At 38.5% G+C, this 16,210-nt stretch overlaps 1 protein-coding gene across 1 annotated transcript in view; it reads right to left on the reverse strand.

The window, feature by feature from the left end:
* The window catches only part of CSDE1 (cold shock domain containing E1), a 40,588-nt gene that overhangs the window by 1,563 nt on the left and 22,815 nt on the right, over positions 1 to 16,210 (reverse strand). The window contains 15 exon segments of the mRNA XM_017869785.1: positions 118 to 250; positions 1,114 to 1,234; positions 1,237 to 1,276; positions 2,100 to 2,278; positions 5,120 to 5,239; positions 6,459 to 6,571; positions 7,483 to 7,658; positions 8,245 to 8,352; positions 11,508 to 11,553; positions 11,555 to 11,670; positions 11,757 to 11,897; positions 13,734 to 13,946; positions 14,883 to 15,008; positions 15,136 to 15,264; positions 15,587 to 15,668. Of these exon segments, the coding sequence (XP_017725274.1) occupies positions 118 to 250; positions 1,114 to 1,234; positions 1,237 to 1,276; positions 2,100 to 2,278; positions 5,120 to 5,239; positions 6,459 to 6,571; positions 7,483 to 7,658; positions 8,245 to 8,352; positions 11,508 to 11,553; positions 11,555 to 11,670; positions 11,757 to 11,897; positions 13,734 to 13,946; positions 14,883 to 15,008; positions 15,136 to 15,264; positions 15,587 to 15,668 (1,843 nt within the window).

Below are 16,210 nucleotides of genomic sequence, written 5' to 3' on the forward strand. Positions count from 1 at the left end.
GTTATAAGCAATATGAAAGTCTCCCTGCTTCATTTCCTGACCTATTGTTTAAATAAGACCACATATTGTACGTAGATCTATCAGTTGGCCTCCCCCAAGCCTTGTATGCCCTCATACCATTGAGTTATCTGGTCCCCTTGGCTGACGAAGAACCATTAGGCGAGGAGCACTAGCATCATCCAGAGTGATGTTCTTCAAGCGATTGACCAACCGATCAGGTCGAGGAGCTGCAACAGCCTTGGGGCCCTCACTATAATGAAGTCAAAAGACGAGAAGAAACCACACTTGGTGGGCAGACAGCAAGCACTTGCAAAGGAGTGTGTTTTCCACCTAACTGCCCAAATGACTCACTTTTAATGACGGGACTCTTCCCTCATCTACCTAGCTAGAAAGACAAGATAGACAAGTTTGTTTATGTATTATTATCCCCAACTCAAGGTTCCAGCTTAATAGGAATGGAAGGAATCATTTGCAGACCCTAGACTTGAATGCAACCAGAATGACCCGTTCCACAGATGCATAAAAAACAAGGTAGCAGATGTGGTAGCTAACACCTGTAATCCTAGTGCTTTGAGAGGACAGGGCAGGAGGAACAGTTGAGCCCAGAAGTTTAAGACCAGCCTGGGCAAAATAGTGGGACCATATCTCCACAAAAAATAAAATTGGCCGGGTGTGGTGGCGCACGCTTGTAGTTCCAGCTACTCAGGAAGCTGATGTGGGAGAATTGCTTAGGCCCAGGGGGTCGAGGCTGCAATGAGTTGTGATAGTGCCACTGCACTACAGCCTGGGTAACAGAGTCAGACTGTGAGAATGTGTCTCTGGGTGGCAGGGAAGCAAAGTGGCATTATGAATCAGGATGGCTAAAGTATTAGAATTTTAAGTAGCATATAACCTAGAAATGACTTAATGGAAGGAAAGGAATTTGGCAAAAATTTAAAAAAACATGTACTACACAATCCTTTTGTATTAGTCTAAAAGTAGGAAGTAAATAAAAAGTGGCAAAAAAGGGGAAAAAACAAGGCATGGAAAGTAAAGAAATGTGATAAAACAGAGACTACAGAAGTTGAGACACTCCAGGGTAGTTACTAATCAAACCACAACAACAAAACTCACCAGACTCGCCAAACATTACAGGCGCTGCACTTGCCAGTGCGCTGATTAAGAATCACTGAGAACTCCACCTCATCTCCTGCCTGTAGCTCAATGCCATCCTGAACTTCTTTCACATGGAAAACAGCTTCTTGCTATCTCCTACTTCATAGTTAATGAAGCCAAACTGGGAAGAAGAAAAAAAAAAAAAAAAAAAGTAGGTAAAAAAGAGAGGACATGCCACACCTCACTCTGAGTGAAGCACAATGCCTGCCCCCATCTAAAAGGATGTATAAAACATGATATTAATGTTGATACTCCAGTCCAGCTGCCTGTGGCAAAACCTGTCAGGGAAGAAATGTATCTTTGAAAGTGTCATTCACTGTATCACAAACTTGAACCAAATAAAAGTTGCCTTGTTCCTTCATACATTATGAACTAAGCTTTTTGATTTAAGCAAACTCATCAGGAAGCTGTTACTTCAACATATATATTGTTTGGATCCCCTCTAGAATTAAGCTGGGTTATAGCAGTATATGAAGCAGCCATACAAAATGTTGTTATTCTCTGTACTGATGAGGAAAAACATTATGAGGACTCAGATTTCCCTGAGATCTCAGTAGTAAGACTAAGTTTATTTGCCCTAAGCTTATTTTTTAAGCACTTTTGAACACGGTTTCTGTGTCTGTGTGATATGCAAAAGAAGCTCTAAGCAAAAGTGTACAAAACCATATAGTCCTTCTATTCTGGAAATCTCACCCCAAACTTATTTTCCTCATTGCGTAATATTAGTTACCAATACCAATCTTACTTTCTCATTGCTAATATAGTCACTTTTTTCTTTGTGTAGTTTTGTTTTTACTAAGCTACCTCAAATGACTGAAAAAAGGTAAAGTAGAAAAAAAAACCAAATTAATGTTGATGATTTCCCCTTGGCTGAAAAAATTTGAGGGTTCTGGTTACCAACTCATAGAAGGATCAAATTCAGATACAGAGATGCTGGCATTTACCTGATCTTTCACACATTCCACTGTGGCCCTACGCAGGGGTGTGATGTTGTAAGCCATAGTTTGTGCATTCTGGCCCAGGACACACAATTGGAACTTGACGCTCTCCCCTTTCTGCAGGCAATCCCCTTTGTTGGCCATCCCAACGATGCCAAATGGATAGACCTCACCTTTCATATCGCCTGTAAAACAGATACAAAGTTTAAAAGCTAGTCTTTCACAACAGTCCTCTGCTGATGATCCTAGAAAGTTTATATAGTTGCTAAAAATGTGTTATGTTACCTAAAAAATATATATATATATTTTTTAGTACTCAGAAGTTTCACCTTAAAGCTTAAATGAAATTCCAAATGTTAACTACTACCATGGAACCAAATGAGAATGTCACAGCTCATCAATACTTTATTAGCTGAACAATTTTAAACTGCATTTATAAATTAAACAAACAAAAACCTGTCATTTACAATCCCATTACCTAAATTTTAAGCACTATGGGTTGCTAATAATATTCACAGGACTATCTTCTTCCCAAGTTCACAATATGAGCCAACCAGCCAAAAATATTTTTGTCCCATACTCAATCGGCCAGTAAACAACTAGGCAGGCATAGGAAAAAACAATTTAGATAAACCTGACACCCCATCTCCTTTTTTTTGTTCCAATTCTGGTTCCCTCACAGGTTCCTTTTCCAGATCAGAGATCAAAACCATTTTCCTAAAGGGCCAAATAGTATATATTTTAGGTTTGCAAGTCATCCTGTCTAACCAACTCTGTTGTTGTAGTGAGAAAGCAATGAAAAACAATATGTAAACAAATGGTTGTGGCTGTGATCACAAAACAAGGCCACCATATATGCTGAGCCCTGCCCTACAGTATAAAGTTGCTTGGAGCCCAGTGCAGGCTACAGTTAAAAACTATGCCAAAGAATTCAGCTGCCTAACAATTCAGCATCCAGGCAAATGTACTCGCTCTGCCGCCCAGACTGGAGTGCAGTGGCGATCATGGCTCACTGCAGCCTTGATTTCCTGGGCTCAGGTGAGCCTCCCACCTCAGCTCCTGAGTCACTGGGACTACAGGCACGCACCATGACTAATTTTTGTATTTTTTGTAGAGACAGGTTTTTGCCATGTTGCCCAGGCTGGTCTCAAATTCCTGGGCTCAAGTGATCTGCCCGCCTTGGCATCCCAAAGTGTTGGGTTTACAGGTGTGAGCCACCACACCTGGCCTTTTTTTTTTTTGAGACAGAGTCATGCTCTGCTGCCCAGGCTGGAGTTCAGTGGCATGATTCAGCTCACTGCAACTTCTGCCTCCCAGGTTCAAGGGATTCTCCTGCCTCAGCCTCCAAAGTAGCTGGGATTATAGGCACCCACCACCATACCTGGCTAATTTTTGTATTTTTAGTGGAGACGGGGTTTCACCATGTTGGACAGGCTGGTCTCGAACTCCTGACCTTCAGGTGATCTGCCTGCCTTGCCTTCCCAAAGTGCTGGGATTACAGGTGTGAGCCCCTACTCTTGGCCCCAGCTGACTTTTTATTTTAAATACAAGAACCAGAAAACTTTGAGGAGATAATCCGAAGAGATCAAGTCATGAGGAAGAGTGATTAGAGGAAGCTGGTCTGACCTCACGCAATATCAATAATTACCACTTACGATGCACATACTGATTCATACTTTATAGAACCTTCTAAGGCTGAAGGCATTACCATTTTAAAGATGAAGAAACTGAGCTAGTAAAGATTTAAGTTATTTGTCCAAGATTATAATGCTAGAACAGTGTCCAGATCTACGTCTGCCCAACTTTAGAAGTCTTAGTATAAGTTACAGTTGTGTTCCTGAATAAAAGAGCTAGTGCTTACCAAGTGGGAAAATGTAATCTGTCTAGTCCCAGGCTTAGAGATGCCTAAACAAAACCCTTGCTTTGGACTATATCCCACAGCCAGTGCTGAAGAATGAGTGGACTGGGAAGTGGCGATGCAAAAGGAAGTAAAAGCAGCATGTTAGGAAGAGGTGGAAAGGCAATTTGATATCGTATGATGAGTTAAAGTAGTAGTCCATACTCCCATGGCCTTTTCAGGGGTGTGATGTCATGGCATTTGTTTAAAAATTCGTATTTAGAGGTGGGGGAATAGTGGTTTTACGTAAAACAGAAATTCTAAGAATCCCATGTGGTAAAGGAATAGGTTATCAAGGTTCATTTCCTTCTCCCAAATACCTGCTATTCACCACTTTATGTTCGCTGACTCTTAGATGATGCAAGGACTTTATTTTCTTTGTAAACCAAGCCATCATCTTTGGTTGGAATACTCAAGCCTTCTCATCTACTCCACCATCATGTAACTCTGCTATCCTAATCACTCTGCTATCCTAATCTACAGAGTTCTCTCCTATTGCTATCGTGTATTTATTTTATGCATACAGATTACACAAAGTTGGTCTTTCTGATGGTGACTGTTGGAGGAACAGTTGCACTGAACTCTGGAAATTCTTGAAGATAGCAGGGAGAAAAAACAAGAAAGTAGAGAATGAAAGGAACCCTGACCTAGAGACAAGAAATAGGATCCTCAAATAACTCTAGCTATTAAGAAACAGACTATGCACATATGTGTAGTCTGACGGGGGCGGGGGGAGCACGGGGGGACAGTAAACTTTTACAGGAAGCAAAAATACAGAACTGAATGGTTACCGATTTAAATACTAGTGAAGGAACTGAATATTTGATTATCATACACTCAACATTAAATGTTTTGGTATCAGATTTTGTTCTTAGGTCTATCTCAATATAACTCATAGCTGCTCATGTATCAGTCATGTGCTCACAAAGCAGTCATATTTTCACTACTTAAATCCAGACTGACCTCATTTTCAAAGGGTATAAAAATAAGCAAGCATGAGAGAGGTCACTTTTCCTTAATTCAGTTTTAACCTAAAAACAACTGCAATGAGCACGGTATTTTAACACTTTATAGATGCTCATCTGAAGTTACGGCAAATTTCTAACAGCCTGATAGTGATGGTCCTTACCCTCCTCCACAATCTCAATCATTCCTTGGTACTCAGTCTGTGTTGGATCAACACTCCTCAGGGGGCGAATTACTTTGCCAGAGTAAATAGTGGGATCAGCTTCCTCAGTAATGCCATTCACTGCAAAACAAAGGCATGTGTATCTTTCAATTTTATTTCATCTCTACTGTACAGAAAGACAAGTAAGCAACAAATAACACAGATGTTAACAGGGTAGCTTGGCTGCCTGCTATTCAAATGGGGTAGGGAACCCAAAGCCAAGTTCTATTTTTCAGAACAGCTGCAGGACTTTAAATACTTCTAAACTACCAAAATGCCTGCTTTTCCTAAATAGAATTGTTTAAATAAAATTGTTTAAGGAATTAAGAAGTATTCATAAATAAAACATGCCTTGATCTCTTACTTTTTCCAGGTGACCATATGTCACTTTTTAAGAAGCCTTTCCTGGTCTCCAAAATGCAAATCCCAATACTTATATACTGTCCTGATTCATCCTTATTACATGTATTACTGTCTTTCTAAACATCATATACACTATTTTACTCCTCGTCTGCCCCAACTGGGACTGTTTGCCCCCAGTTCCACCAAAAAATAAGGTCAATGAATGCAGGGATGTATCTGATTTCTTCACTGCTGTCTCCCCAGTGTCTAAAACATAACACACACTTAAGAGTTTAGATGAGAGCCAGAAATAAGCTGCAGGTCTTTTAAAGTCAGAGATTCTAAATTACAATTCATTTTCTTCACTTCCCATTATTTTTCACATTTAGATTCATTCTTCTTCAAAACAGTCTTCTAGGGAAATGCTTCTCTTCCCTACTCCATGGAGATGTATACGTACCATGACGTTATTTTTGGTTTTTTGAGACAGTCTTGCTCCATCACCCAGGTTGGAGGGCAGTGGTAGAATCATGGCTCACTGCAGTCTCAACCTACCAGCAGAGGCGACCCTCTCACCTCAGCTTCCCAAGTAACTGTGACTACAGGCATCCACTACCCACAGCTGGATATCTTGGGGTTTCTTTTTAAAAGACAATGAATTGAAAATATAAAGCAAATTACCTAAAATATCTAGGCCAGTCCTTCTCAAACTTCAGTGTATATCAGAATCACCTAAAGGACTTATTAAAACAGAATGCCCACCCACAGAGTTTCAGTAGGTATGGGACAGGGTCAGAGAATGTATATTTCTAACAAGCAACCAGGTGATGCTGCTGTTCTAGGGAATCGCACATGAGAATGACTGATGTAGAGTAATTAGGCCTCATCTCCTTCTACTACTCCATCCTTTATCTCCCACTTAAAAGCACAGGCTGAATAAGAAGTCACAATTTATTACCTGAGTGTGTTTTGTTCACTTTTTCTGCACTGACTTTGTTGCCTTTGCCTTTGGACAAGCTATACTCGACCATGTCCCCCAGTTCCAGGCTATCAACATCACCAGAGAACTCACTAAGGAGAAAGGAAATGACATTTAACTAAACATTACCATAAACATCAACAGTAACAGGCAGCCTTTATTTTACAGTAACAGTCATGGCATGGCATGCTTATTTATGTTAGACACCATTTTAAGTAATTTCTATGTCTTGACTCATTTAATCCTTTATCCCCATGAAGAGGTAACATTATCCCTAACTTCAGGATAATGAAACTAAAATACTAAGAAGTTATTTGGTAAAAATTACACAGGTATAAAGTGGCAGGGCCTGGACTCAAAAGCTGAACCGTCTGGTTCTAAGAGCCCCCCCCTTTTTTTTTGAGAGTCTCACTGTGTTGCCCAGGCTGGAGTAGAGTGGTGTGATCTCAGCTTACTGCAACCTCTGCCTCCCAGGATCAAGTGGTCCTCCACATCAGCCTCCTGAGTTGGTGAGACTGAAGGCATGCACCACCATGTCAGGCTAATTTTTTTTTTTTTTTTTTTTTGGGATGGAGTCTTGTTCAGTCACCCAGGTAATTTTGTACTTTTGTAGAGATGGAGTTTCACCGTGTTGCCCAGGCTGGCCTCGAACTCCTGGAATCAAGGGATCCACCTGCCTCAGCCCCCAAAGTGCTGGGATTATAGGCATGAGCCACCACACCCAGTCAGACCCCCTACTCTTAACCACTATATTATACACCAAATGGCCAACCTTATGGTACCAACACATAAAACAAGAAGGCACAGGCCTTTCTACTTCTTTTGGCCACGTGCTCTGTATACAGACATCAGTGATTAACTTCAGTTTATATCATGGCATAATTCTACAAATACGAAATCTGGGCCTCAACAAGTATAATCAATCAATACTAAATGTTTTTTATTCCAACAGCAAAGAATGGATGGTAAGCTAGCTGTTAAGTTCCTGAAAGTCACACCTTACCTGTAATGGAAAAAGATTTCCTTATCATGATTGGCTGTTTCAATAAATCCAAAATTATCCTTCAGAGTTGCCACATAACCCAAGAGCCTCTTTGAGTTAGAATTACGACCTAAAAGTCGCACACAAGTTGCAACCTGCTGTCCAGGCCTCTGTTTGTCACTAATACTAAATTCAACCTGTGAAAATTAAGGGTGCTCATTAACACCATATCACTTCCACATCAATGTCCTTAACTCAGAAAACAAGACCTATAACTCCCCCAGCGCATGCTTTTCATTCCAAATATCCTTTGTAATTACTCCAGTGGAATTGATTTTCACCAAAACATTTATGTCTCATCCCATTTTTCACAAAGGATCAAAGTTTTGTCTTTCAGTCTGTATTTCTTAGAGTCTTAATTTCTTTAGAGGGCTATCCAAAACCAAACATAGTAAGTATGAGAAATAAAAAATGAATAGCAATGTAAAATCTTTGGTGTGCTTTTACTCTGATAATGTTTTAGTAGTAACTGTTTTAACTTTCTTACCAATAACAACTTTAAGCATGTTTTATCTAATGTTTAAACAGCTAGATTAACAAGGCTTTGATTAACAAAGCCTTGTTTTAATAAGCTGCTTTCAAATAGGAAGATAATAATGTATTTCTCTTAAACACAAAATATACTTCAGCAAAACTTGATAAAATTTGAAGAACCCATCCTGCAGGATTTATGATTAAGATGACAACTCTTAACCCTCTCTCGAATGAGAAGAATTATCTTGCCTTATCTCCTATTTGAGGAGAAGTAGATCCTTCCACATCCTTGGCTTGAAAAGCAATAGTCAGTTTCACCCCACAGTCATCATAAGCAATAATGCCATCCTCCGCCTCCTAAAGAGATACAGTCAAAAATAGAATGAAAACAATCTCAAGAACAAAAACCAATAAAAGCAACTACAGTTCTTACAGATTCTTGAGTCAAAGGATTGGTACAGCTGTAAAAATGTCTTATTCCTGGGTTTTCTAATAATAGATTATTCATTTGAATAAAAGGTCGTCTTGCCTTAAGACTAGCTCAGTCTGCTGTAATTTTTAATTGTCTTTCAATCTTAAGAATCTAATTTTTGCTATTGAGGAGAAAAAAGCTTACTGAAAATGTTTAATACACCTAGGCTCCTCATAGACAATCAGAAATTAAACTGGGTATGTTACTTCCAACGAAACGGAAATTCTATAGGGCAGGAAGTATTTTCTAAAGGTGCCGAAGTATCCTCTTTTAGTAGCACACAGCACCTTGCATGGTATTTAATATGTAATGTCAATCATTATACTTAATGCAGAAGAATCTGGTATATGATCTAGTACAGTTCAAGCACTTGACATAAAGTAGGTGATTAAAAATTATGACATTATCAGTATTTCAACAATTGTTTTAATACCAGACTTCAAGGAGAAACAACATTTCAATCGTCTTACATGTAAGAATGATTAACTCTTAAAAAAGTCTAAGGGCTGATCTGAAGGTAGCGAGTTATCTTGATTATTCAGTCTGTTACAGATTGAACTTCCTTGTTCTACTCTTTCCCCCCTTCTCACTACTGCACTTGACTAAAAAAATAAAAAACAATAAAATTCTAAGAAAGTTCAGGTGTGTCGTATTGAATCATACATGTGAAGTAACGACAGTGTACAGCAACTACATAAATTATACTGATTTTATGGTTTCCACATTTCTATGGAGATAATGCCCACGTCCCTACTCTAGCCCTGACTTCCTTCCTCAACTCCAGTCCTCATTACAAACTATGACATATTCAAAACCAATTCATTTTCCTCTTCTACCAATCACACTCCTTCCATAACTGTTATATGATTATTTACTGAACACTTACAACATTACCAGGTATTATGTATTATCAAATTAATCTTGTACAAAATCATCTCCATAGTTTCTCTTTTCCCTCATTTTACAAATTGGGAAAATCTGAGGAATTAAGTAAACCTTACCAAGGTTACAAAACCCAGCACAAAATGATCCAGAGGATTTGAGTTTGGTTAAGAACAATGTCAGTGAATTCAGGTCTGACTCCAAAGTCATCAACTTTTCCACAACCAAACTCAAAAGCTTACTGTTCACCTTTTGCTCTTAACTCATCAACTTCGACATCCAGTCAACAGCTGACAATATACTATACATCAAATATATTAAATAGAGATAGGAGAATCCCTGCCCTGAGGGAGTCCAGTGCAGCAGAGACAGATTCATAAACTGGTAAATGTTATATACTATAAGAAGCACGATGACAGAGGATTTACTAGCTAGGGTGCTGTTGGACTAAGGAAAACAAACAAACAAACAAACAAAAGGCAGGGAGAGTCTCACACAAAGGCTCTCTTCATCAAGCCAGTTTTGCCAGACACATTTGGGAAGCAGAGTTATTAAAAATAACCCCAACTGAAGTTATTTTTATTTTTGTTAACAGTATCATCTGTCACATGTGAAATTCCTATTATGAGCTAGGTATTTTGAGGGCTTTTTAAACTGTTACACAATCAGTTTTGAAATTTAAAAACTGAAGCTCAGAGGTAAAATAATTTCCCATGCTACAGTAAGTGATAAGCAAGATACTAGCCTTGCTCTTTCTGGCTAATAGTAATTATTAAATTACAACATGACTGACTTTCCAGTATCTCTTATGTTCCTTCACTTGTCTATAGCCATTATCTCTGTGCCTAGTTCAAGGACTACCTTAACTATCCGAGTAATTTCATAGTAATCCTTTTCATCTTTTGTCTTTCTCCATCCCATCTAGGCTTCATATTGCTGCCATTACTCTCCCAAAGCACATACCTAATGTCATTATCTAAAAGAGATCTTTTCCTTTAAGTACAGAACAAGGTCTAAATTTTTTTTTTAATTTTTGGAGACAGAGTCTTGCTCAGTCGCCTAGGCAGGAGTGCAGTGGCACGATCTCAGCTCACTGCAAGCTCCGCCTCCTGGGTTCACGCCATTCTCCTGCCTCTGCCTCCCAAGGAGCTGGGATTACAGGCACGCACCACTGCGCCTGGTTAATTTTTGTATTTTTAGTAGAGACGGGGTTTCACCGTGTTAGCCAGGATGGTCTCGATCTCCTGGCCTCGTGATCCACCCATCTCAGCCTCCTAAAGTGCTGGGATTACAGGCATGAGCCACCATGCCCGTCAACAAGGTCTAAATTCTTTAGAGAAGCAATCAACACCCTCTCAGTCTAGCTGGATCCTGATTTTTCAACCTTATTTCTCCTAACCTCCCTCACCAACAAAAACCCATACACAAACCCCCCAAAAAATTCCTGTCAGACTAGTTACTCATTGCTTCCTAAAGAAACCCTGAATTTTTCTCATCTGTACTTTTACTCTGTGAATAATGCTCTTTCCTGTCTCCATCTATTAGTGAAACCATCCCATACCCTACCAGTTAATTTTCACCAGAGCACTATTGCTGACCTTCAATAGCAATATTTTATATTCTGTATGAATTACTTGTTTCTATAAAACTCTCTCAACTTATTAACTTGAAAGGAGAATTCATCTCAGACATCTTTATATTTCCTGTTCAGTGGATTTTTCAATAAATGAAGTTTAAATGTGCGAACTGATGATACCCAACTTTGAAAGTTTTAAATTGCCTGGAAGACAGTACTATCATTTTATATAACTGGCTCTCTACTTGGAGTTTGCCTCCCAGAGGACATTTGGCAATGTCTGGAGACATTTTTGGCTGTCATAGTAGGAGGTAGGGAAAAGGGATCAGAACACTAACTTCCAGTGGGTAGAGGCCAGAGATGCTGCTAAACATCCCATTCCCCACAGTAAAGAATCATTCATCCCAAAATGTCAATAATCCTGAGGTTAAGAAACCTTACTTTGTTTAGTTCACTGTTAATATGACAGAGAATTCTGAAAGAGACAAACTCTGCTCATTATATGTACTCCATTACAATATGCTGTTAAAGCAGAAGAGGAATAAAGAGCTACAAAAATAATTTGGATTATGCAAAACCTACCTTCTCTTTGCCTTTATTTGGGCTAGTGGTTTTAGGATTGGAAAAGTGGCTTCTTTTCTACCGTGCCCAGAAAACGGTGATCTGAATGGGAATGAAATGAAACCGTGCCCTTGGGAAGTTTTTTAATCCTAATAGCATGATTTCTTTGAGCAGAGAGCATATCCTAAAAAATGATAAAACAAAATTAACTTTCAATTGAAAAAGAAAGCATCAAGAAACACCTCCCAACTTTTCTCAAAAACAACTCACAGGAACCACAGTAAACTCTACTTCATCTGCAATATGGAGCTGGTTCCCATCCAGAATTTCACTGAAGTGGAAGAACATACGAACATCACGATCCACGCACTTGATGAAACCAAAACCATCTCTCATGGCAGCAATCACACCCTGAAACCCAAATAATATTTTCACTGGCTGTGAAACTTGTCAAGTAAGGCAACATTCAACTTTACAACCACCATCAAGTTCAATTCATCAGGAATTTTCTCTGATGTGACACAAATATTGTATCCACATTTGAACTGTTCTAGCTTAAGTACAAACTCATTGCTTTCAACAAAGTAACCTGAGCAATTTTCTAAGACTCCCCAATTGCTACTTTGTGGCAAATATGCACTAGAAAAAATCACATTTGAATGTAAACACATGAACACAATGTATTTCATAAAAGCCCACATCTAATGACAATATAATTTCAAGAAACTTCACTAATTTAGAGACCATAATTCCAAAATAGACAAAGGCAATTCTCTAGTTTCTATCTCAAAAATTGCATGAGTTTAGGCCCACGAAAGAGTTAAAATTTACATCTGAAGAATAGAAGAATAAAATATACAAAATCTTTTCTCGTTTTTTCTTTTTTTTTCCTTCTTACTAAATTATCAGCTTTGTAAGGGCTATTGTATCAAGAGTACCTGGAACAGGGTAGGTACTCATATTTAATGAGACAATGAACACAAATTATCAATCTGCTATTGTATTACCTACTACATACTCACTGCAGAAGTGATTCTGTAAGTTTTAAATATGACCTAAACAATATTCTGACATTTAATCCTTGCTATGTCCTGATGGTAGGCAAGTTATATTTTCCATACTGTAAAGCAAAACAGATCTTGCCTTTGAAAATGTTAAAAAAAAAAAAAAAATCACACATTCAGACTTACAAACTTTTAAAGTTAAATACACTGTGTCAAACACAATCAGTTCTTCAAAAGCAAAGGATTAAAAAAAACTCAAGAAACTTAAATTTTCATTCAATGTACCCAGTTCCACTGACAACACTGAGTTACAGTGTAGATGATATGATCCCAAACATGACTAAATGCAAATGTCTGAGAAAATGAACTCATAAAACATGTTTGGGAAATAATTCTGGTTAGTATATGCCACTCACAGACACAAACTCTTTAAAAACAATTTGCGAAGTTCTGCCAAAACGAAACCTTTTTGACTCTGGTTTAATTGCGAGCTTGTCCAAACTGTGGCCTAGGACAGCTCTGAACATGGCCCAACACAACAAATTCTTAAACCTTCTTAAAACATGAGATGTTTTTGTGATTATTTATTTTTTTGAGACAGAGTCTCCCTCTGTCACCCAGGTTGGAGTGCAACGGCATGGTCTTGGCTCACTGCAACCTCTGCCTCCCGGGTTCAAGCGAGTCTCCTGTCTCAGTCTCCTGAGTAGTTAGGATTACAGGCGCCCACCACCACACCTGGCTGACTTTTTCTATTTTTGGTAGAGATGGGGTTTTACCATGTTGGCCAGGCTGGTCTTGAACTCCTGACTTCAAGTGATGACCTGCCTCGGCCTCCCAAAGTGCTGGGATTACAGGTGTGAGCCACCACGCCTAAGATTTTTTTTTTTAAAAAAGCTCATCAACTATCATTGGTGTTAAGTGTATTTTATGTGTGATCTAGTGTCTAGATCATGGGTGTTCAATCTTTTGGCTTCCCTGGACCACACTGGAGAATTGTGTTTCCTAAAAACAGAAACCATCACTGATTAAATGTCTTAGAAAATAGTTTGGGAAAATCTACTTTCCACAATGATGAACTTGAATTTTCTTACTCTTCATATTAAGGGCTAGAGAATCACTGACTCTAAAAATACCTTAGTAATCCTGTCCAGATTTCCATTCAAAAATTTTTTTCACATATAAACTTGAATATAACATTGGCTTTCGCATATTAGATACACATCCAGGAATATCCAACACTTACCATTTCTCGGGCTTCATTAGTGAACTGAAATGTATTTGACAGAACCTCTATATTGGTTGCTCGTTCTAATTTGTCACGTCGGTCTGTTGAAATATTAAACCTAACATGGTCACCTTCCAGCAGGGTCACCTTGGATTTCGTATCTTTGTCTCCAAAGGGAAGTTCTTTAGGGATCACGAAGTCAACTTTGATGCGTCCTGGCAATGGGTCATTCTGATGAGAAGGAAAAACGATTTTAGCTGGAGATTTCTCATCCTTCCTAGTTCTAAGTCAAACAAGAAGAACACATAGTAAATCCATGTTATTTTTAACATAGTTTCCTGAAGCGAAAAAAGGTGTTGACAACATAACTCCAATGTGAAAGCTTCATGGTCTATGGTCACATGAGTCAACCATCAAATTATAACACTGCTATTAAGACCCTGTACTCTGGTACCAAAAAATTTTATTTAAGGAATTTTCCCAGCAATGACACCATTTGTGTCCTCAGCTTCCCCACAAATAAACTGGAGGGGTGGGGCAGGGGCAGAAGAGGGAACAAATGTACACCTGAACTGCAGTCTAATCCAATCAGGTGCTTTCCAATTTAATTATCATTTTCTTCTTTGGTCTTTTCTCATCACCCAGTAAAAAAAAAAAAAAATACATATTTGGCTGGGCGAGGTGGCTCATGCCTGTAATCCCAGCACTTTGGGAGGCTGAGGTCGGTGGATCACAAGGTCAAGAGATTGAGACCATCCTTGCCAACAGGGTGAAACCACGTCTCTACTTAAAAAAAACAAACATTAGCTGGACATGGTGGTGCGTGCCTGTAGTCCCAGCAACTCGGGAGAACTGAGGCAGGAGAATCGCTTAAACCCGGGAGGTGGAGATTGCAGTGAGCTGAGGCTGTAATGAGCTGAGATCGCGCCACTGCACTCCAGACTGGCGACAGAGCAAGACTCTGTCTCCAAAACAAACAAAAAAACCCCAAAAACCATATTATGGATATGTAAATCTGGTTTCTCTTTTAATTTAACTACACATAACAAGAGGTACTTAGTTGTTCCACTACCATGTTAACTGAATAAGATAAAATTTCAGTATACCATACCATATTATTCTATTACTACTGAGGCGAAATAGGACTCTCCTGAAAAGATTATTTACCTGGTTTTTACTGGGTACTTTTGGGATAACTTTGGTTACAGTTCCTTCAAAATGTTCAATGCTGATATCTTCAAAAATGACTGTTCCTTGAGGCAATAGTCTGACATCTGTTGCAACTTCTTTACCCTAAATCAGAAGGGGTTGGAGGTGGTGGGGGCACAGGGGAAGGAAGAATCACATAATTTTAAGTGTTTCTTAAAAACATAAACCATCACTGATCTTAAAAGGCCAAAGATCAAGTTAACTATCTTACATTTCTGTCCTTGATTGTGAATTCCACATCATCACCAGGCTGTAAGGTTTCTAAGTCACCCTTAAATTCACTATAGTGAAAGAATATCTCTTTTACAACATCACCTCTTTCAATAAAGCCAAATGCCTCCTGAAGCAAAACAAAAAACCAAGAACATTATTACCACTCTGTACAAATTTAGGATTACAACTTAAAACCAGTAATTTTTGTAAAATTATACTGTAGTCACAATAGTATAATTTGGTACAATCTAATATTATCAATTAAACAGCCAATTTTAAAGAAGATAATGTATTAGCAACCAAGGAATTTTAAGAGACTACTTTTGAGGCTAACAGTGAAATAGTTTTAAAGGGTAAAGATAAAAAAGAAAAAAAAAAAGGCTGGAGTTTGAAGTACAACACTTCATATGGCCAAAGAAAAACTCAAGATTCTCAAATTTAACACTTACCTTCATGGCACAAACTACTCCCTGACAGCGGGCTTGTTTCTTTTTCAACAGCATAATGTTGCGAGCACTTACAGCACCAGTACTAGAAAAAAATAATTGCAGGGAGGAGGAATGAAACACGGGTTAAAAATGTACTGACTTGCTTAGATATTAGTCTAAAGAAACTAGTTTCCTGGGGCTTTAATAATTCTATCATCACTAAGAATAAATACAGGGTTAATGACATTTGATTATTTTCATATGGCTTTACAGGCAAAGGACTTTAACTCCTTAGCCTTCTACATTTGGCAAATATATATATATAGGTTATCTTTCTCTAGGACTGTTGTTGGAAGATTTGTTTTTACAAACTTATACATGGGTGCATGATGTTCTACTGTTTCTCTATTTCAACAAAAGAACTGAAATAAAGCCACAAAGCGCTACCAAAGGTGGGAATACTCAAGTTTTATAAAGGTTATTCATTGAACAAACAATTGTGTAGGCATAATCTGTGGCAAAGTAAGGTACTGGTGATACAGAGATAAACAGGAGATGGTCTCTATTTTCAGTGAGTGCTAAACTTAGTAGCTATCTCAATTATTTGAGTAAACAGTCATAAAAGTTGAGCAAATGAAGTGATTT

This window comes from Rhinopithecus bieti, unplaced genomic scaffold (genome assembly GCF_001698545.2).
Source record: "Rhinopithecus bieti isolate Rb0 unplaced genomic scaffold, ASM169854v2 scaffold_3040, whole genome shotgun sequence".
NCBI lineage: Eukaryota > Metazoa > Chordata > Mammalia > Primates > Cercopithecidae > Rhinopithecus > Rhinopithecus bieti.